We start from the raw sequence: 21,736 nt of genomic DNA on the forward strand, positions 1-21,736 counted from the left end.
GCGGGGCTCAGGGGCTGCGCGCCGGAGGATGCGCGTAAGGGAGTGCTGCGCGCGGGAGGATGCGCGCGGCGTGGTGCTCAGGGGCTGCGCGCGGGAGGATGCGCGCGGCGTGGTGCTCAGGGGCTGCGCGCGGGAGGATGCGCGTGGGGCGGGGCTCAGGGGCTGCGCGCCGGAGGATGCGCGCCGGAGGATGCGCGTGGGTTGGTGCTCAGGCGCTGCCAGCGCGCGGGAGGATGCGCGCGGGGCGGTGCTCAGGGGCTGCGCGCGGGAGGATGCGCGTCGGCGGTGCACGGGCGGCGCACGCGGAGCTGCGCACTTCGCGCCCCCCTCCGGGTTTCGCAGTCGCCTTGACGACCGGGGGCCCGCAACGGCGGTGGGGATGAGTCGTTGAGGGTGCGAGCCCTTGCGGACCTCGCCCAACTCGGCTGGGCCCGCGCCGGAGAGAGAGAGCCAGCTCCATCCGAACAGAGACTATGAGAAAATGGTCGGGCCAACGAGGAATAAGCTCAAAGAAGCGGCTTCACAGCCGTTGCACTCTTCCGGCTCCGTGCAGTGTAGGCGGCGGCGCCGAATTACTGGAGCCGGGGAGCCGGAGATGGAGGAGGAGCCGCAGGGGGAAGTGGAAAAGTCGGAGCTGCCTTTGCCCATAGGCCGCAGGAACCTGCCCGGGGGCGCCCGACCCTACTCGCCGCGGAGGACCCGAAACCTGAAGGCTCAGAAATGCATGCAAATGGAAATGGTCACAAAGGCCCTTTTTCTCCGCCGCTTCCAATTCCTCAGCTGTTACCTGGAGCAGCTCCTCAACAAGGTGCATGTACTGCGGAGACGTCAGTTCTCGGGCAGGGCAACCATCTGCATAGGTGAGCAGAGCAGGCCGGAGAGAGGAGTTCCCACGACCCTCCGAGCCTTGGGTTTAAGGTGGTTTGGGTGCGTCTTGAGGATCAAGTTAACAAGCAAGCCAAGCGGTATAATGACAAGGTCCAAGCTCTGGAAAATCGCTGACAAGATTTCCCAGCCCCTTAGTACTTGTTTTAAAACATTTTCCAGGATTTTCGGGCGTAGTGATCACCTGTATACAACCAACAAAATGTCATTTTCATCAGGGCGTCCCTTTATCACGGGTTGTGAAAATGATAGGTTAGCTCTTGAGTGGGAGACGTTCTGTTCCCCTGCACCTTAAGTAAAGCAAAATGAAGTGTTGATTTTTATCATTAGTTAGATTTTTTAATAGTGGAAATAGGGTCCAATGAGACAACGCTTTGCCTCCTGTTACTGCCCATTTACTTTCATCAATCCAGGTGGTCTTAACTAGCTTAACAGCACAGTAGGAATGGAGAAGAGAGGACGAGGTTAGAGTTGAGAGAAACATGTTGAGAGGCCTGGGTAGGTGGTGAGGTAGAAGAAGAGAGAATGGAGAGAGGAAGGGAGAAAGAACAGAAAGTTCAGGAATGCGGATTGTAGATTTGGGAATTACCCACATTGAAGTGCATAACTTTGGGAGAGATTCCCAAGAGAGAAACATGGGCAAAGTAAAGGTACTTGGGAAAACTTTAGTTTTAAGAGACCAGAGGAAAAGGAAAAGCCAGGTAAGCGTATAAAAACAGAGTGGTCAGAAAAATAGAAGAACTGGGAGAGTTGGTGTGATGGTAGATAACAGAGGAAGAAATCCAAGAATCTGGTCAAATGTTACAGAGAGGTTGAAAAAAATTAGCCATTGATGTTGATAACCAGAAGGTTGTTGGTGTTTTAAAAGAATCATAGGAACTTAGAAGAAAGGATTTCGCTAAGAATCTTGTCAGCAAATTGGTGGAGGCCAGAGAATATTTCGTAGTTTGAAACGCTGTTAAATCAAGGGAAGTGTTTCAGGGTCTTGAAGAAATCAAGGCTGAAGGGAAGGATCAGTGGGAGAGGGTAAGATTGAGGTTCCAAGAGAGAGAATGGAACCAAGTCTTGAAATATTTGTGAAGGGTGGAATTAAAGACACTAATTTGAGAAGCTAACTGTGGAAAAGGAGAGAGAGTTCCTCTTCTGGTAGGGAGGAGAAAAGCAAGGATTATGGAGAAACATTGGAGTAGATGTAAGAGAAGTTTGGATCCTTGTGTCAAATGATCTTTGTTTCATTCAAATACAAGGCTTGGTCACTTTCAGAGATGAGGTTGATGAACAAGGGATACAGGAGTCCAGGAGACATGCTTTTGATCATGAGTTTGGAAGGGGGTGTGATAAACACCTCCTGCATTTAGGATATTGGCATTATGGCATCTTCTCATTTTATCAGGTGTGGAATGTGGGTTAAGGGGTGGGAGTGAGAGACGAGATTATTTTGAGGATTTTTGGAAAGCTAGGTGGATTGAGCAGGACATCTGATCTTTTCCTTAAATATCACTTGTAAGAACTTTTGCCCGTATATACTCATATATAATTGTCTGGAGAGTAAGAAAGAGGATAAAAATATAGTTGAATAGGACAGTCTGTGTGTATCTTAAAGTTAATGAAGTCTTACCAGAGGGTCATCAGTTTCAAGTTGAGAGAGAATGTCTAGGTTTAATTTCAAAGTGGTTCAGAGTATATTATTTATCAGAGTTAAATATGTAGTGAATATATATATATATATTTTCTGTAAAGAACAAGCTAGTAAATACTTTGAGTTTCACAAGCCACCAACAGTCTCCATTGCCTATTCTTTTTCCTTATTTTCACAACCTTTAGTTTCCTTATTTTTACAACCTAAAAATGTAACAACCATCTTTAGCTAGCGGACAGTACAAAACAGACTGTGGTTTGCTGATCATGGTGTAAAACAAGTAAAACAAGAAGTACTGAAGAGCGGTAAGAATGAACCCAGAACGGTCAGGAATATGGAAGAAGACCTGGTGAAGGATGGCTGGGAGTCTTCCACATTGCAGTGTTTTGTTGTTATTATTATTATTCATTGATTTGCACTTATTTTGTTAGCCAAGTTGAGTAATTTTTTGAATTTTTAAGAGGTTAATGGTGTGTAAAATGACTTGCCAAGTATATTTGTGACAACCATAAGAAATACTGTTGTAAAATCTTGGAGGGGAGGCAGGACATTAGGAATAGCTAAGTAAATTCGCTCTGGACAGTAACAGAAATATTTGGAAAATTATCAGAATTAACTTTTTCAAGTCTTTGGAAATTAACCAAAAGGTTTACATCAATCTAAAGAGCATTTGTTCAAGAAAAGCTACTGAAACTCTGTAAGAACGGTTTGTGGGGTTTTTTTTTTTAATTAGTTTCAGGCGTACAAAACAATGTCATAGACATTTATACCCCTCACAAAGTGAGAACTCCCCTCCCCCAATCTACTACCCCTCTGACATCGTATGTAGCTGTTTCCATTCCATTGACTATTCCCTACGCTGTACTCCACATCCCGTGACTATATGTATTAAATTATAGTTGACATTCATTATTATTCATAATAAATGTGGTGCTTTTTTAACTTGGCCTCCTCGTATCCTCTCTCCTCAGCTCCACTGTATCTTTGAAAATAAGCAGAGTCCCAGCCACCAGAGGGGGACAGATAGTGTTTGTAGCTCCTGGAAAAGCCCATCCCCACAGCTGTTTGACTTGTGTCAGCTCCCTAATAAAGCCTTATTCTTAGGAGGGTGACACAGGGACTCCAGATGAGTCTACCAGGACAGTTGTCTGGGAGCTCTGAAGTTTCCATAAAGGTCTGAATTGCCCAAAGGGGATTTCAGGTGTGCTGCTGAGGAAGCAACGTCCTGCATTAGGGAAAGTGGTCTAGAGAGGCGCCTGTTGGCCCCTGTTCTGAAAGGATTGAGCTGATCATCGTGTATGTGTATGCGCTTCTTTTTAAATTTTTACGTAAAGAAATAGAGGATACCAGGTAATAAGAGAGAATAATCTCTGACAAATCACAAAAAAGGTCAAAGTCATCAGTAAGCTCATCACTTGTTTGCAAATTTCGTAAATGAGACAGTCTCCCAAGTCTCTTCCTTGGCCCCTCAAATCCCCCCTGCAGAGGTCAGCCCTATTCACGATTTATGTCCTTATGGACTTTTCCCTGTGCTTATATAGGATTAACTAGCCTTCTTGCTTGTGTGTGCGTTCTTGACATATAAAGGAATGCATTTGAAATCGTTGTTTTAAAGGTATATTTTAATCATTATGATAAAACAGATTTTAATGACTTCTTTTCATTTTTTTTTTTCTTTTTTTCCAGCTGTCTTTTTCGGACTTTTGCACTGGTAAGATTAGTTTCAGTTTGAAATAAATAAAAATATTTGAAGTAAAAATTGCCATCACTGATCACATGCCATAAAACCATAACTGCTTGTTATGTGTATAGAACATCTGTAAGTGTATCTGTGTCAGTTTACACATATACTGTGGATTACTTTTTTAAAAACCTCCTACGTGAAGCTGCATTTACAAAATGGATGCATTAGGGGAATAGTAACTTACGCATTAAAATATTTTTGCTCTACCAAAGGATTCACCACTGTTTCTTACATATCTAGCTTTTCTAGGGTACTTTGCATGTTTATTTCATCTAAAAATCTCCTTTATTTTACAGCAATGATGGTTTGTTAGTGGCAGAGGCTTAGAGATAAAGTTTTAGTAACACCTGTCCATTGGAAATTAGGTAGAAATGAAGGTAAAGACTCTGCAGTGGTAATAAGGAGTTAAGTGAGCATTTAATGCACTTGCACCCAATTTTACACAAGTGATCTATTTGTAGAAACTGAATGTAAGATAATACTATTTTTCCTCTTTCATTTCTACCTGAGCTCAGGGATTTCTGTTCTTGGGAAGAATGGGGTCTGTCCCCCGTCCTGTCGGGACAGTGCTTTTCTGGCTATATAGTCTGCAGGGAGATTTTGATGTTAGAACGAAGGCTGTAATGGTAAGAAATATTTCCTACAGCTGTTGGTACCCTGGCATATGTCTTACATGTCAATGAAGGTGAGTGGAGGACAGGGTTGATAGATGGAATTTTGCTTTATTTTCTACTTCATTGGAAAGCATCTGTTGCATGAATTGAGAAAAGCAGAAGTGCTCACTAGAACTAATTTTGCTTATCACGCTTGCTCCTGTTTTCACTGCCTACAGCTGTTTTCCTGAGTTGCACTAATAGAATATCTTCAAGTACAGTCCTCTGTTCTTTTGCACTTGAAAACTGATCCCTTATAAGGAATTTTAGTTATTTACAAATTGCTTTAATATAAAGTAGTTTTATTTAAAATTCTATTCCAAATGCTTTTCAATAATTACAGAGGCATTTCCCAAACTTCGTACATTAGAAACTTAACAACCAAACCAAAAGTTACCTCTGTTCTGATTTAGAGGCCTGGAATTAAGGAATTTCAGCTGTGTGCCACACTAGATTATAAATGACTAAAAATATACAAGTTAGTAGGCAAATTATAAAGTTTTCTCAGTATTAGAAAAATTTATTCTTTTCACTCTTTGTGGTTTTCATACTTTGTTTATAGCTTTGTTATTTTAGTACTAAGTTTTGAAACATGTTCTTATTATAATATGGTGCTTCATTTCTTTTTCTAGGATACATTTAGTAACACTTTTTGAAAATGATCGTCATTTTTCTCACCTCTCATCTTTGGAACGGGAGATGACTTTTCGCACTGAAATGGTTAGGTTCTTTTTTTTTAATGAATTAATTTGTAGTTTAATAATAGTAAGGCTATAAAGTAGAAATTTATCAGGAACTGAAATGAATTTTTGGTGAACTGCACTGTTTCTCAAGCTGTAACCTAGGCTTGTTACTCAAATAGAGAGTGTTTTAAGATTCTTTTCTTTTCCTCATCTTATTATCTCTCCTCCTTTCGTAATACAGACGTCTTTTTAAGATAATAACGATCAATTATAATAGCTGAAGAAGAGGAGAACAAGAACATTTAAGAAGTAATGTAGGGGTATCAAATGTTACCAGAAATCGCTTTCTCTTAGGTTAGAGTTGGAAGACTCCATATTTTACCTGGCTCTTTTAATTTTTTTTTTTTTTTTTAGATCATTTGACTTCAAGGTGATCTCTTTTAAGAGGCAACTTTTGATGTGATTTCTTTAATAAATTTTCTACTGTTTTGCTACCTAATCTATAAAATGAAGATAATGCCATCTGCCATACATGTTTTACATAGTTACTATGAGGATTAACTGGGATAACAAAGGCCAGAATTGCAGAATTTTGTCATTAAGCGAGAGCAGGACCACACATCTGATCCATCAGTGAGGGGTCAAGTGGAGAACTGAAGCTGGCTCTCATGACTCTGTAGCCACGGCCTTTTTGTTTTGTTTTATTTTTAATTGTGGCTAAATTAAATTCTAAGAGCTAAATTTATATTTAAAAATCTAAAAATAGCAAAACTTACCAGTTCAATTATTTTTAACTGTACAGTTCTGTGGCATCAAATGCATCAATGCACTCACATTATTGTGCAATCGTCCCCACACCCGTCTCCAGAACTTTTCTATTATCCCAAACCGAAATTGTACCCTTTAAATACAACGCCTCCCTTTCCCTTCCCCCAGCCCCTCGTAACATCTAGTCTACTTTCTGTCTCTGTAAATTTTCCTATTCTCAGCCACTTTTTTTTTTTAAATCTCACCTTTATAGCCCCCTTAAAGCTTTGAAGAATTGGATATGTTAGCATTTGCATGGCATTCAGATTTTTAATACTTTTTAGGTATTATTTCCAAAGAGAGGATATACAATATTATTAAATAGTGTAGCTGTGACAGAGTCTGGGCTGTGATGATGGATCACTGGACTCAGGTAGGAGTCTGTGTGCACTTCCTCATGAGACGGCCGGTCAGTTACCCTCTGGTGCTCAGTAATCTCATCTGCTAACTAGAAATAACGCCAGCCTCACAGGGGTTCATTGAAAAGGAAGGAAGATAATGAACGATGTGTATAGCACAACACCTGGCACAAAAACAGTAGCTGCCATTAATAAAATCTTATTTGTACATTTTGTATTTCTGTAAATATTGACTTACGCATATTAGATGTCCTGTCATTGTAGCATTGCCTTGTTGCCCTCAGAGCAGAAGGGATAAATCCTTATGCGAACTCACGTTTTACCAATCCAAACTATGAGGAGATGCTCTGTCAGATGTTGGCTAAATCACATCTTCAGCGTAGTCGCCACTACTGTTGCTTCATCTAGCAAAAAATAAAGCTGTTGTATGAGGCAGAGATGAGTGTAGAGCTGGAGATTATTTTTAATGTTTTTTGGAGAGAGTGTATTACAAACAATGTAGCCCTTTATTTGTTTTCAGTTTTTAGGAAGGAAAGCAGGAAATTGATGAGGGAAATCATAGGAAACAACATGCTTTTGTTAATCGTTGAATTTTAACTGATAGAACTTTTCCTAGCCTTGTAAAGCCATTGTTTCCTATGCTGGAGTAATACACCAAGCTAATCCCCTTTTCAGGACACAGCTCTTGTGTCATGATCAGCAGTCGTCAGCTGTCGTTCGGTAAGCATTGACTTTATGTAGAACTGTAGGATGGAGCTAGGAAGTAAGGTGAAAATACGAAGTTCCATCCTGTAATGATTGTGATTATTATATGTTGTTTCTTAAAAAGCTGGAAAAAATAGAAGTAATTTTCTCTATGCGGAGTTGTACCAGGACGTGAAGGCATCTCTGTTTAGGCCAGAATTCATACAGAGTGGGGGTAAAATTAGGCTCGGTAGAATTAAAAATATATTGTATCTATATTTTAAGGTGTGGTTAGAAAAGTTCCTTAAAACATTTAACTACCACTCCAACTGTTTTGCAAACCTACAGAAAATATGAAAGAATGGTACAGCGATAACCTGAAATGTATGCCTTTTGAGTCCAAGAATGCAGTAGTAGCAAGAAGAACTTAGGAAGTCTTATGATGCATCTTTTCCTTTTTCTCAGAAGAAATTATTCTAAAAGGCATTATAAAAATAAATGTTTTTGCATTTTACTTACATGACCATTTGTGCCTTTTTAAAGGGACTTTATTATTCCTACTTCAAGACCATTATCGAAGCACCTTCATTTTTGGAAGGACTGTGGATGATAATGAATGACAGGCTCACTGAGTATCCCCTTGTGATAAATACAGTGAAACGCTTCCATCTTTATCCAGAGGTGAGGAAAATTTCGGGTAAATATTTGTAGAGTGATTCTTTTTTATCAGATAAAAATAGTAAATAAACACCATGATGTTATAAAAAGGAGGGAACCTGTAAGGTTTATTGATTATACTAGTATGTGTCCTTATAGAGAAGCCAAGTATCATGTGTTCTTCCAAATTTAAAGCCCTCTGAAACTATGCTCACATAAACTCAAAAAATAGAACTGGGTACGGAAGTAATGACTGGTGTAATAGACAAGCCAAACAAGAAGACCCTAGAAGGGTTCTAAATGAACACCATGTGGGTGGGCGTACTGACCCCACGAAGGGACAGTGAAAGTGATGAGCGGAACGGTGACCTTGCAGTTACTTTAATAAAGCAAGCTTGGTTTAGTCACATAGCCAAAAATCAATGAATATCTTCCATTCCTTAGCCTAAGAAAGTACGTATTTTATGGTAGTCTGCAAATTCTAGAAATTGAAAAAAACAACAAAAAGATTGGTAAATTCAATTTGTGAACTCTTAGGATAGATGCTAATTTGACATCATGGTAGGCACTACTTTTGAGTTATCTCAGAATCCAGCAGATTATTGATCAAATTATTGATTTTTTTTTAGTCTTTCTTCATATTGTATAGCTTTAAAAAATATTTTGATTTTGAAACGTGTAAAATCCCAGAAACTTAAAGAATAACATGTACATGTGTGTGATCAACCACTTAGAATAAATAAATGCTACTCTTTTGACATTTTTGCTTGAGATATTTAAAATAATTAAAGCATTATAAATGCAGTTAAGGTCATCTTTGTTCTGCTTCCCAGTCCACTTTGTTCTCCTTTCCCATTCCCACAAGTATCATTATCATTAATTTTATGTGTATCCTTCTAATCCTTGTTTTCAAGGATTGTTGTATGTGTTCTTGTAAATCTATATAAATGCTCTCATATTGAATATATCACTTTACAACTTTTTCTAAACATTATATTTTTGAATTTTTTGTATGTATATATATTTTTTCTTTAATTCACACAATTGATTTTTTTTTGTTTATTGATCTTGTGTCCTGTAATCATGCTAAACTCACTTATTCTAATAGGTTTTATTTTATTGGACATAGACAATCATAAAGGTACTGAATGTATTTTATAAAATACCTAATTATTTTGGGTTTTGGGTGGGAGCTACTATAAATGATATTTAAAACTTTTTCTGATTTCTGATTGTTAACATATAGAAATACTGTTAATTTTTCTGTGTTGACCCTGAATCTGTGACAATATTATTTATTTCTTAAATGTTTGCAAGAATTCACTAGTGAAGCTACCATGACCTGCCGGGAGTTTTCTTTGTGGGATGGAGTTTATTTACAAATTCCATCTCATTATTAGATATAGGGCTATTCATACTTTCTATTTCTTTTTTTGTCAGTTTTTATAATTTGTATTTTTCAAAGAATGTTATCTAAAAGTTGAATTTATTGACATGAAATTGTTCATCTAATATTCTTTTGTCTGTAAAAATGCTTGTTTTTCGTATGTAACATTGGTAGTTTGTGTATTTTCATTATTTTTCTTTATTAGTGTGGATAAAATTTTAATTCACTTTATTGCTATTTACAAAAAACTAGATTTTGATTTCATTGATCTTTCTCTGTTGTTTTTCCATTCTCTATAACATTGATTACTTCCCTCATATTTATTATTTTTTTCTTCTTCATTCTTTGGGTGTACTTTATTTCTTGCTAGTTTTTCAAGGTAGGTGATTACCTCCTTGATTTAAAATTTTCTTTCTAGAAGAAGCATTTTATCCTATAAATTCTTCTCTAAGCACTGCTATATCTGTATCCCATAAATTTAGATATGCTTGCTTGGTTTTCATTTTCATTTTAAAGTTTTGATTAAGTTTATCAGTTTTTCTCCTTATGGATCATGCTTTTGGTGCCAAGTCTAAGAATTCTTTGAGTAGCCCTAGATACTGAAGGTTTCCTATGTGCTTTTTTCCTAAAAATTTTTAAGAGTTCTATGTACTACATGTAAATCTGTGATTTATTTCATTTTGAGTTAATTTTTTTGTATAATGTGAGACATGAGACTTAAGTCAAGGTTTTTGTTTTTCACCTGTGGATGTCCAGTTGTTTTGTACCTTTGTGAAAATAAGTTGGCCATATATCTATGAGTCAATTTCTGTGTTCTCTGCTGTCTTCCATTGATTTATGTGTCTATCCCTCTGCCAATACCATATAGTCTTGATTAGTGAATTTATATAATACGTCTTAGATTAGGTAGACTGATTCCTCCTACTTCATTCTTTTTCAAAATTGGTTCAGTGAATTACTTTGCATTTTAATGTATGTGTGTGTGTGTGTGTGTGTGTGTGTATTTAACAATAATCTGTTCCATATCTACAAAATTTCATTGAGATTTTGATAAGAATTTTATTAAACATGTAATTAAATTTGAGGAGAATTGACTTCTTTACTATAGAGTCTTCTAATTCATGAACATGGTATGTCTCCTTCCCATTTATCTAGATCTTCTTTGGTTCCTTTCATTAGCATTGTGTAGTTTTCAGTATACAAGTCTTGTACATATTTTGTTAGATACACATCTAAGTATTTTATGATTTTTGAATGATGATGAAGGGGATTGTATTTTCAATATTGATGTCTACATGTTCATTGCTAGTAGATAGAAATACAATTGATTTTGTATGTATCTTTTTATCCTGCACTCTTATTAGTTCTAGGAGGGTTTTTGTTTGTTTCGTAGATTTGTTGGAATTATCTACATATATAGTCGTGTCATATGGAAAAGGGGACAGTTTTATTTCTTTTCAATCTGTATGTTTTTATTTCCCTTATTTATTGCACTGGCTAGAACTTTCAGCACTGTTTATTAAGACTGGTGAATGTGGCTATCCACGCCTTGTTCTTAGACTTAGGGAGAGTGGATTCAGTCTTTAATGATGAAGAATAATGTTACCTGTAAGTTTTTTATACATGACCTTTATGAAGTTGAAGAAGTTCTTCTCTTATTCCTGCTTTTTTCCTGAAAGTTGTGATCACAATAGGTATGGAATTGTTTCTAATGCTTTTTCTGTACCAATTGATATGGTTATAAGATTTTTTCTTTTTTATCCTGTTAATATGATGGGTTGCATTGATTCCTTTTTAATCTTGAAATAGCCTTATTTCCCTGGAATAAACCCCACTTAGTCATGGCATATAATTATTTTTACATATCACTGAAATACTTTCTAATATTTTTTTAGGGCTTTTTATGTCTCTCTGTCTTCATAAGAGATACTAATTTGTAGTTTAATTTTTTGGTACTTTCTTTTTTTCTGGCTTTAGTATCGGTAATACTAGCTTCAGGTAATGAGTGGGGAAGTGTTCTTTCTCCTGTTTTTTTCTGGAAGAGATTTTATAGAATCGATTTTAACTCTTTTTTTAAGCATTTGGTAAAATTCTCCAATGAAAACATTTGGGTATGGTCATGGAGATTGCTGTTTGGAGGATTTTTACATTTGAATTTGATTTTCTTTATAATTTGTGTGTGTGTGTGTGTGTGTGTGTGTGTGTGTGTGTGTGACAGCGAGAGAGAGGGAGAGAGCATGCGCTATTCAGATCTGTTTTATGTTGGGTGAAATGTGATAGCTTTTGTTTTTCAAGGTCCATTTTATCTAAATTGTCAAATTTAAGTGTGTAGAATTATTCATAGTATTCCTTGATCCTTTTGACATATGAAAATTCTGTAGTTATATTTCCTTTTATTCTTGATACAGGTAATTTGTGTCATTTCTGTTTTCCTTCTCAGTTATGCTTTAGGATTGTCAATTTTATTTTCAAAGAACCAGCTCTTCCTTTTTCATTGGCTTTCTCTATTGCTTTTATGTTTTCAATGTCACTTATTTCTGCTCCTCATTATTTTGTTCCTTATTATTTTCCCTGCCTTGGGTTTATTTTGCTCTTTTTCTAGGTTCCTACTTGGGAGCTTAGATTATTGATATTTACCCTCTTTTCTAATATATTAATTTTACTGCTATACATTTCCCTCTCAGCACTGCCTTATCTCTGGCCCACAAATTTTAATGTTTTACTTCATTTTTTATATATTTTATTTTTTGAGCAGGTTTAACTTCAGGAAAATTGAGTGGAAGGTACAGAGATTTCCTATATTTCCCCTACCCCCATTCATGTACAGCCTCCCTCACTATTAGCGTCCCCCACCAGTGGTATACTTGTTATAATTGATGATATACATTGACTCATCATTATCACCCAAATTCCATAGTTTGGATTAGGGTTGTGACTTGGTGGTGTATTCTATGGGTTTGGACAAATGTGTGATGGCATATGACTGTCATTACAGTATCATACATAATAGTTTCCTTAAAAATACTCTGTGCTCTGCCTGTTTATCCCTCCCTCCCTCCTAACTCCTGGCAATCATTGGTCTCCTTACTATCTCTATAGTTGAACCTTTTCTATAATGTCATATAGCTGAAATAATATAGCATGTAGCCTTTTCAGATTGCCTTCTTTCACTTAGTAAGGTGCATTTAAGGTTCCTTTATTTCTTTTCATGGCTTGAGAGCTCATTTCTTTTTAGTGCTGAGTAATATTCCATTGTCTGGATGGACCACAGTTTGTTTATCCATCACCTACAGAAGGACATCTTGGTTGCTTCCAAGTTTTGGCGATTATGAAAAAGCTGCTATAAACATCCATGTACAGCTTTTTGTCTGGACATAAGTTTTCATTTCACTTGGATAAATACAAAGGAGCATGATAGCTTGACTGTATGGTAACAACATGTCCAGTTTTGTAAGAAATAGCCAAAGTGTCTACCAAAGTTGTTAAACCATTTTGCATTCCCACCAGATGAATAAGAGTTCCTGATGCTCCACATCCTGGCTATCATTTGGTGCTGTCAGTGTTCTGGATTTTGTCATTCTTTTAGGTATGTAGTGATATTTCATTGTTGTTTTAGTTTACATTTCCCAGATGACGTGATATGGGGCATCTTTCCATATGTTTATTTGCCATCTGTTTATCTTTGGTGAGGTGTCTCTTCAGGTCTTTGGCCCATTTTTTTAAATCTAGTTGTTTGCTTTCTTATTGCTGAGTTTGAAACGTTCCTTGTATGTTTTAGATACAGTCCATTATTAGGTATGTCTTTCACAAATATTTTATTCTAATCTATGGCTTGTATTTCATTCTCTTGACATTATCTTTTGCAAATCAGAAATTTTAATTTTAATGAAGTGCATCTTATCTATTGGGTTTTTGTTTGTTTGTTTTTATGAATTGTACCTGTGGTGTTGTATCTAAAAAGTCATTGTCAAATCCATAGTCACCCAGATTTTCTTCTCTTATATTTGAGGGGTTTTATAGTTTTGTAATTTATGTTTAAGTCTGTGATCCATTTTGAGTTAATTAGCGTGAGGGCTGTAAGATCTGAGTCTAGGTTTATTTTTTACATGTGTATGTTTAGTTATTCAAGCACCATTTGTTGAAAACACTACCTTTGCTCCATTTATTGCCTTTGTTCCCTTGTCCAATCAGGTGATTACATTTAAATGGGTCTATTTCTGGCCTCTCTGTTCTGTTCCATTGATTTTTTTTTTTTTGGTCTGTTCTTTCACTGATACCACACTGTTTTGATTACTGTAGCTTTATTGAAAGTCTTAAAGTTGGGTAGCATAAGTCCTCCAACTGTGTTCTCCTTTAGTACTGTGTTGCCTATTTTGAGTCTTTCACCTCTCTGTATAAACTTTAGAATCACTTTTCCCATATCCACATATATGTTGGTGGGACTTTGAATGGGACTGTGTTGTGTTAAGTCTGTAGATCAAATTGAACTGACATTTTGTAAATACTGAATCTTCCTATCTATGAACATAGGATATTTCTCCATTTATTTAGTTCTATAATTTCTTTCATCAGAATTTTGTACTTTTCCTTATATAGTTCTTGAACATATTTTTTTTAGATTTATACCTAAGTATTTCATTTTTGAGGGTGCTAATGTAAATGGTGTTGTGTTTTTACTTTCAAATTCCAGTTCTGTGATTTACTTTTTTTGCAATATCTTTGTCTAGTCTGGCATTAGGGTAATGTTGTCCTTAACAAATGAATTCATAAGTATTCGCTTTGCTGTATCTTCTAGAAGAGATTCTAGAGGATCATATACTTTCTTCCTTAAATATGTGGTAGAATTCACCAGTAATCCCATCTGGGCCTGGTACTTTCTGATTTGGAAAGTTAATTATTAATTAAATTTGTTTACTAGACATAGTCCTATTCAGATTGTCTGTTTCTTCACAGAAGCATAAAAATTATAAATTTTAGCAGAATGTCAGTTTTATAAAATTAAGTTATAAAATAATAAATCTGTTCTTTTGAGATATAGAAGATGTTTATGATCTTGTTTAGTGATATATGGTACATTGATATTATGTAATATATAATATAATATTGAATAACTTTAGTTATGTGCTTTTATATGCCTAAGGAGAGACTAGAAGTATGCTCACCAACATATTAAAGCAGTTAGCTCTAGGTAGTTTTTACTTTTATGTTGAACTCTTTAATTTTTAACTTTTTTTCTCAATGATCTTGCATTATTTTCCCAAATATATAAAATTGTTTTTTAAATCTCTCAGGTATCAGCATTTTGTTTATAATTTTTCTGTTGTTGTTCTTTTCCCTTATCTTTAAACTATTTTTTAAGTGGACTGCAGATTGGGAAGAACTGGTTACGTTAAATCTGCTTGGTCAGAGTTTTAATGGGCACAGGAACTATTTCCCATATGCAATTGGTTTTTTATTTTTTAGACTTTGAAGAAAATAAATTCAAGGACCTAAATGAAATATTTCTGTAACTTTTTATATTTTGTTATTAATTATCATCATGTTTTAATATATATTTTTCTACTTGACAGCTACTCTTATTTATATTACAGAGTTGATTATAAGAGTATATTACAGAGATGTTGATCACAACCAAATTATTATAGATGTTCATTACTCAGTAATACACCACTTTAGTTGATAATGTGTATATGTATAATTTTAAAATGAATGTTTCCGAAGTGAAATGATTTAAATACATTTGCCAAAGTTTATAATGTAAAAGGCAACAATCATGAAATGGTACTTTGAAAAATGATTATTATGAAGGTAATGTATTTTCCTCCACTATCTCTTTTTGTTTTTATCTCTTGTAGGTGATTATAGCCTTCTGGTATCGTACATTTATGGGAATAATGAATTTATTTGGGATAGAAACTAAGACCTGCTGGAATGTCACCAGAGTAGAACCTCTAAATGCAATTCAAAGCTGTGAAGGCATGTTTTCTTCCTAAAATGCTGCTGTGTTGTCACTAATGTTTATATAAACATCTCATAATATTATGACTTAAGAATTATTATAAACTAGTGATTCATTTTTTTAAAATGCTCTATGACTAATTCACCCAAAAGAGTATTTACTTTTAAAGTAATTTTCTGAGAAGGCTATGCACTTACTAATATGAGTATTAATTTAAAGTTTGAGTATTAATATACCCAATGTACCCACATTGTGGCTACTTAGTATATTTTATAAATAATCTTTAGAGACTTGTTCACAGTAACCTTCAGTTCTCAGAATATATACTAAATCCATATTTCCATATTTCCCTTACATTTTTACTGATTCGCTCAGGTGATCTTTATAATATCTAAAATAGCATTGGTAGAGGATATTTGAAACATAATTAGACTTTTTTGTGCAAAATAAAGGAATGGAGAAAATGCCTCATGAAATGAGAGACTGTAATGACTCAGTCAACTTAGAAGGCATAAGCTTTTCTGAGAGGTGAAAAAGAAGCCCCTCATATATGTACATATATGACATTTATTAAGTTGCCACTAAGTGATGGTTAGTGTTGGCCCTTAGGACCCCAAGATGAACCAGGTAGATGTAGGGCCTTACCCTCCTGGAGTTTACATTGAAGAAAGATCTTAGTGGTTGTAACTGTGATGGAGATTACAAATAAGAAAGTAAGTTTGCTTAAGTTAGGAGTAGAAGTGTTTCAAGAACAGGGACCAACATATTCAAAATTCCTGAGGCAGGAAAGAACTGAAAGAAGGCCGGAGCAGAGAGACAAAGGAAAAATGGTGTGAAAGGGTGTTGGGAATGTAAGCTGGGGTCAGACGTTCCTGGTTAAGGATTTTGTGCCTTATTCACTGAAGCATTTTAACAGATTTGCATTTTAAAACATTATGTTCGCAGTTATATGGGAAAGATAGTAGTAAAGGACAAAAGTGGATTCAGTGAGGCCAGGTGGGAGACTGTTGTGCTCTCAGCAAGTGACTGCAGGAAAGACGACTGGGAAATGCTCGGATTTGAGCGACATTTTGAAAGCAGAATTGATAAGATTCAGTAATTGGTTGATGGGACAGGGGAAGGAGGGTGAAGACATTAACACTGGTTTCTGTCTTAAGTAATCCAGTTTCTTTGAATGGTAAACATTTTAAAGTAGCACGTTTGAATTGCTACGTTAGTTTCAGATACTTGAGAGAGCTCAAAATGGAGATGTCAAGTGACTACCTGCATGTGTACATATAAGAATAAGGAGAAAGTTTTGGGCTGAATATAGACTTGGAGTCATCTGTGTGTAGATGATAATTGGAGCCATGGAAGTGGAAGAATTTCCTTGAGAATACACAGATTGAGAAAAGAAGGGGGCATATAACAGAGCCTAAGGTGATCCCACATTGAAAGAATGTTGTAAAGGAAAAGAAGTTACTAGGACAGACTGGAAAGAAATGGTCAGAGAAGTCAAAAGATCAGAAAGGCCAGCCTTCAGTTCTTGACTCCACCAATAACTTTTATAACTAAAGAACTAAATAATTTGGGGCGGGTTACTTTAATTTTCTATGTTCTGTTTTCTCAACCATTAAAGAAATATTTTGACACCAACTAATTGCATAGATTTGTTCTGAGAATTATGTGAGATGAAGATTGTAAAGCATCTAGTAGAATATGTGTTAATATTATATATAAATATATAGTCTTGGGATTTATTTAGTATTAAGGTTCTGGCTATACATAATAGTGGACAAATAACTAATTATCTCATGTAGACTAAATCTGATCCTTGAGTTCAAGAGCCATGTTTTACTCATCCTAGAGTCGGTAAAAGAGAAAAATAATGTAATGGAGTTTTTCTTGTAATTTATCAAGTGACTCTAAAGACAGTTCTAGATACTGAACAACAGCATCCTCAATAAAACGAAGCACCAACTAATTATTACAGCATAATAATACTTAACTGGGGGAAGTATAAATGTAACCACAATAAAGTATAAAGTTTGAATGTAACTAATAATATCTCATATAAGGGAAAAGTACTAATGTCACTACTTAGCAGAGTAGCAATCTGAAAAGCAAATGCTTTCGGCAAATTCATGAGCTCTTGATTGCAAAGCACTGAGATAATTCTGTCCAATTGCTTCATAGTCATTTATTCATTAAATACTGAATAATCTGTCTCTTTAAAGGATTGGGAGACCCTGCTTGCTTTTATGTTGGTGTGATTTTTATTTTAAATGGAATAATGATGGGATTGTTCTTCGTATATGGTTCATATCTGAGGTAAGACCATTAAAAGATCTTTCGGTGGGTTTATAAAGACTGGCTGACAATTGTTGATTGTATGAAAAGGATAATTAATGGGATTAATTGATTAACAGTAGGAAAGTTTGTGGATTTGTTTTATATATTTCAGAAGCTTATTTAATATCGTACAACTGGAAATTAGAGCTGTCACTAAAATAGTATCATTGAGGTCTTCTTTTACCCTTGTGGGGATATTTTTTTAGCTAATTAAGTTTCCCTAACAAAGGCTTTAATGAAAATACGTCTAGGTCATTGTTATAAAATTATTGTAACAGAGCGGGTGTTTGGTTGCCATTAGTAGCAGATCATTTCTAATTTTAGTCTCTGTACATGTGACATTAAAAAATCAGTGAAAGAAAATGAGTATTACTTGTGGCAGACACTTAATGCATATTTAATAGCCTATCTTTCTTGATAATAGAACTACAGTTTTGTTTGAGATAGCAGTGTAGCCAATCTCAGTCATAGGTTGAAGTTAGCTATGACGATCGTGTACCCTTGAATGATGCAGGGGGTAGAGGCGCCAAGCCCCCACCCAGTTGAAAATCCACATACAACTTTTGTCTCCCCCAAATCTGAGCTAAGAGCTTACTGTTAACGGGAAGGCTTACCAATAACATAAACAGTTGCTCAATACACATTTTATATGTTATATACATTATATGCTATATTCTTACAACAAAGTACACTAGAGAAAATAAAATGTTATTTAAAAAAATCATAGGAAGAGAAAACACATTTACAGTATTTATTGAAAAAAAAATCCACCTGTCAGTGGACCCGTGGAGTTCAAACCTGTGTGGTTCAGAGGAACGTACTCATTGTAGTTTCTTAATATAGTTGTATACTATGCAGCAATGGGAATGAATGAGCTACAGCTACACACATCAACATGGACGAATCTTACAATGTTTGAATGAATGAAGGCAGGCACAAAATAAAAAGAAACACTGAATATTTCCATTGTATGAATTGAAAAACCAGATAAAAGTAAATGATAGCATGATATACATATCAATGTGGCTACCTTATTAATCCCAGAAATCAAGGGGAGGCAAATGAGGACTCAGGGTGCGATCAGTTTTCTATTTCAGTGAGTATGCTGGTTACAAGGAAGTTGTTCACTTTATAATTGTTCCATAAACTGTCTAGAAATTTTTATGTACTTTTCTATCTGTATGTCATATAGGAAAAATACATTTAAGCTCATCAGAATATTTGGAGGGAAAAGGATTACTTTAAGATGATGCTGAGAGGCTTTTACAATGTTCTGTTTTGAAAGTAGTTCGTATTTCTTATGCTTTTTTTAAATATGGAACAATGTTACACAAGACTAAAACTTTTTAAAATTAATGCGTTTCATTGGTAGAGCAACCCGAGTGATCGTCTTCTCTAAATTGGTTACATAGTTTTGGAATGTCAAATACCATCTGTAAGCCTCTGTCTGTAAGAGGGATAATGTAGATGTAACAAATGTTGGCTGTAAAAGTTCCCTCAAACTGCGAGGACATTGGATACCGCATATGAGAAACAAAAGAAATAGGAATTTGTGGGGATATTTTGTATTTCTTACCCTAGCCAACCTCCCCCACTGGCATTAACTGGGAAAGTAGATACTCGGTTTCTATTCTTTTGGTTGTTAACAATAAAATGTTAAAGAACAGTTTGCTTCACACAGCCCGGTGGGTCTTACACTTATTACCATAATCGGGCACTCACTCCTGTCCTTCCACTGCACTCAAGTCATAATTTTTCGTTTTCATTGTACTATTCATGTCGTCAAATCTTACTTTAATTTATCCACATGTTCCTAGTTTCTATATGCAGTATTTATTTGTTCTTGCTTCTCACACATTCTTTCTCTCAATTTCTTACTTTTCCAAGTGCATGCTTTGAATTTCCTTCAGTGAAAATTTTATAGTAAATCACTTCCCTTTAGCTTTCATCTGCTTGCTTTTCTTTTGAACTCATTCCTTCCTTCTCCAATCATTCAATCAATATTGATTGTCTTCCAAATGTGAAGCTGTGGATACAAGTGATGAACAACATACAAAGAAAAGGCAACTTTAAGAAATGGTTCTTAACCTCTGATGACTATCCTTCTTCTGATTTTGTATTCCACTTTGTTGTTGCTTTGGGACTCAAGAGAAGAATATTTGCAGTAATTTAGACGTTCAAAGTTACTGCTAAATGAAACTGTTAGACTCTTGTCTTCGTCTCTTAGTCACTGAAAGCCAAGTTCAAAAGACACAAATTTACTTCCATTCCAAATATTCAAAGACAGCAGTATAGACTCTGAAGTGCAGGCCTATTTGTTAAATATTATCTTATGTTCGCATCTTACATATTTTATTTAGAAAATATTTTAAATATAATAAATTACAAAATTCAGATTACTCATATGTAAAGTATAAAGCATACTTTGTATGCTTGTATATTTCAGATTAAAACATCAACTACATGAGTACTTTTGTAATTTTTACTGTTGCTTTGTATGGTTTAGTACTATGACATTTTATATATGATTTTACATTCTAAGATAATTTTGTGACAAATTATTTTGTATGAATTATGATTGTGTATTTTTTCTTTTTACAGTGGAACTCAACTTGGAGGTCTAATTACAGTATTATGCTACTTTTTCAACCATGGAGAGGTTTGTTTTCTAGAAAATAATTTTTAAGAAATAGAAAGGGCTGTATAGGAACAAAGAAATATATTCATCAAAGCCATATATAGTTGCATATTACTTAGTAGTTCTCAGTATTTTAAAGAACCTTGTGTTATATGAGTAAGTTGATATTTTAATCATGTTGATCCACATTTTACATAATAATTAGAATTTATTACACGAATATCTTGCCTGATTTTCTGTGTATGTATCCACAGACATGTGTGTATTTGGTGGGAACAAGGAAATGCTGTCCTTGTTGAGTTCAGGCACTCATCAGTACATTATCTCACGTACTCCTACCAAACTTTTGTGGGAGGTGGTTTTTCTCCTCACAGTAGAAGATATGATAAGAAATTTAGAGAGGTTAAGTTACTTACCCAAAACGACATTCACTGCACGATGAAGCGGGGTTTCCCACTCTACAGCCACCTGGCTCTAAAGTCTCATTTCTTTCTGTTACATCACACTGCCTTTGCAGGAACACAAGATGCTGAATCAAAATAGAAATTAACTTACTAAAAAGAGCTCATAGAAACTTATGAGTATCTAGAATAGGATAAATACACCCAACAAAATACGAAGTTTGTAACATGTGCCAGACTCTGTGTTAGTGCTACGATTATGGCAGTGGAAAGGGACAGAATCTGACTGCTGGTTTTTGGAAGCAAAATATGTAATATGTTATGGCGCAGCTTATAGAGTGGAATCTTTATTCATTACTCTTGTGAAAGGTAGATAGCTTAATTTTTAAAAAAATCAGTTATTCAAAGGAATCATAAAAATTATGCATGAATATCTTAAATATATTAACTTAAAGCAAATACATTCTCATTCACCAATGTGTTAATGTAAAAACAAGACCTTTTCTTTGAGTATGACAGAAGACTGGCGTTATGAGTTGACTTTCTCATATATACCATAATTCATCTTACAAGATTTGTAAGTTTGGTTTCTTGGAAGAGGAGCAATAACTTTTAAGACGCTTACAAGGTTATAAGAGCTTGGATTCTGTCTAGAATTTTCGAGTTCTTGATATAAAACTTTTATAATATTCTCACCCATATTTCACCCATAGAAATAGTTTTAAAGGCTATACAACAATTTAATTAATATTTTTATTATACGCATCACATTAGTGATTCCCAAATACTTCTAATTGTTTTTAGAAATTTATAGTTAACTCTCAAAGGTATTATTTCACAAATTCAGAGACAATCTTAATTACTTGTGATGTCTGTACTCTTTAAACTTGTCTTGTGTAACCTCTCTAG

The 21,736-nt window shown here is 35.3% G+C and overlaps 1 protein-coding gene across 1 annotated transcript in view; it reads left to right on the forward strand.

Moving 5' to 3' along the window:
- The first annotated feature begins 278 nt into the window (after positions 1–278).
- DPY19L2 (dpy-19 like 2) overlaps positions 279–21,736 on the forward strand; it is a 61,907-nt gene continuing 40,449 nt past the window's right edge. The window contains exons 1-7 of the mRNA XM_033088292.1: positions 279–860; positions 4,211–4,235; positions 5,554–5,641; positions 7,998–8,135; positions 15,354–15,474; positions 17,674–17,767; positions 20,390–20,447. Coding sequence (XP_032944183.1) covers positions 482–860; positions 4,211–4,235; positions 5,554–5,641; positions 7,998–8,135; positions 15,354–15,474; positions 17,674–17,767; positions 20,390–20,447 — 903 coding nt within the window. The 5' untranslated portion in view covers positions 279–481. The remainder of the gene's footprint in view (positions 861–4,210; positions 4,236–5,553; positions 5,642–7,997; positions 8,136–15,353; positions 15,475–17,673; positions 17,768–20,389; positions 20,448–21,736) is intronic.

Source organism: Rhinolophus ferrumequinum, chromosome 20, assembly GCF_004115265.2.
Source record: "Rhinolophus ferrumequinum isolate MPI-CBG mRhiFer1 chromosome 20, mRhiFer1_v1.p, whole genome shotgun sequence".
Lineage (NCBI taxonomy): Eukaryota > Metazoa > Chordata > Mammalia > Chiroptera > Rhinolophidae > Rhinolophus > Rhinolophus ferrumequinum.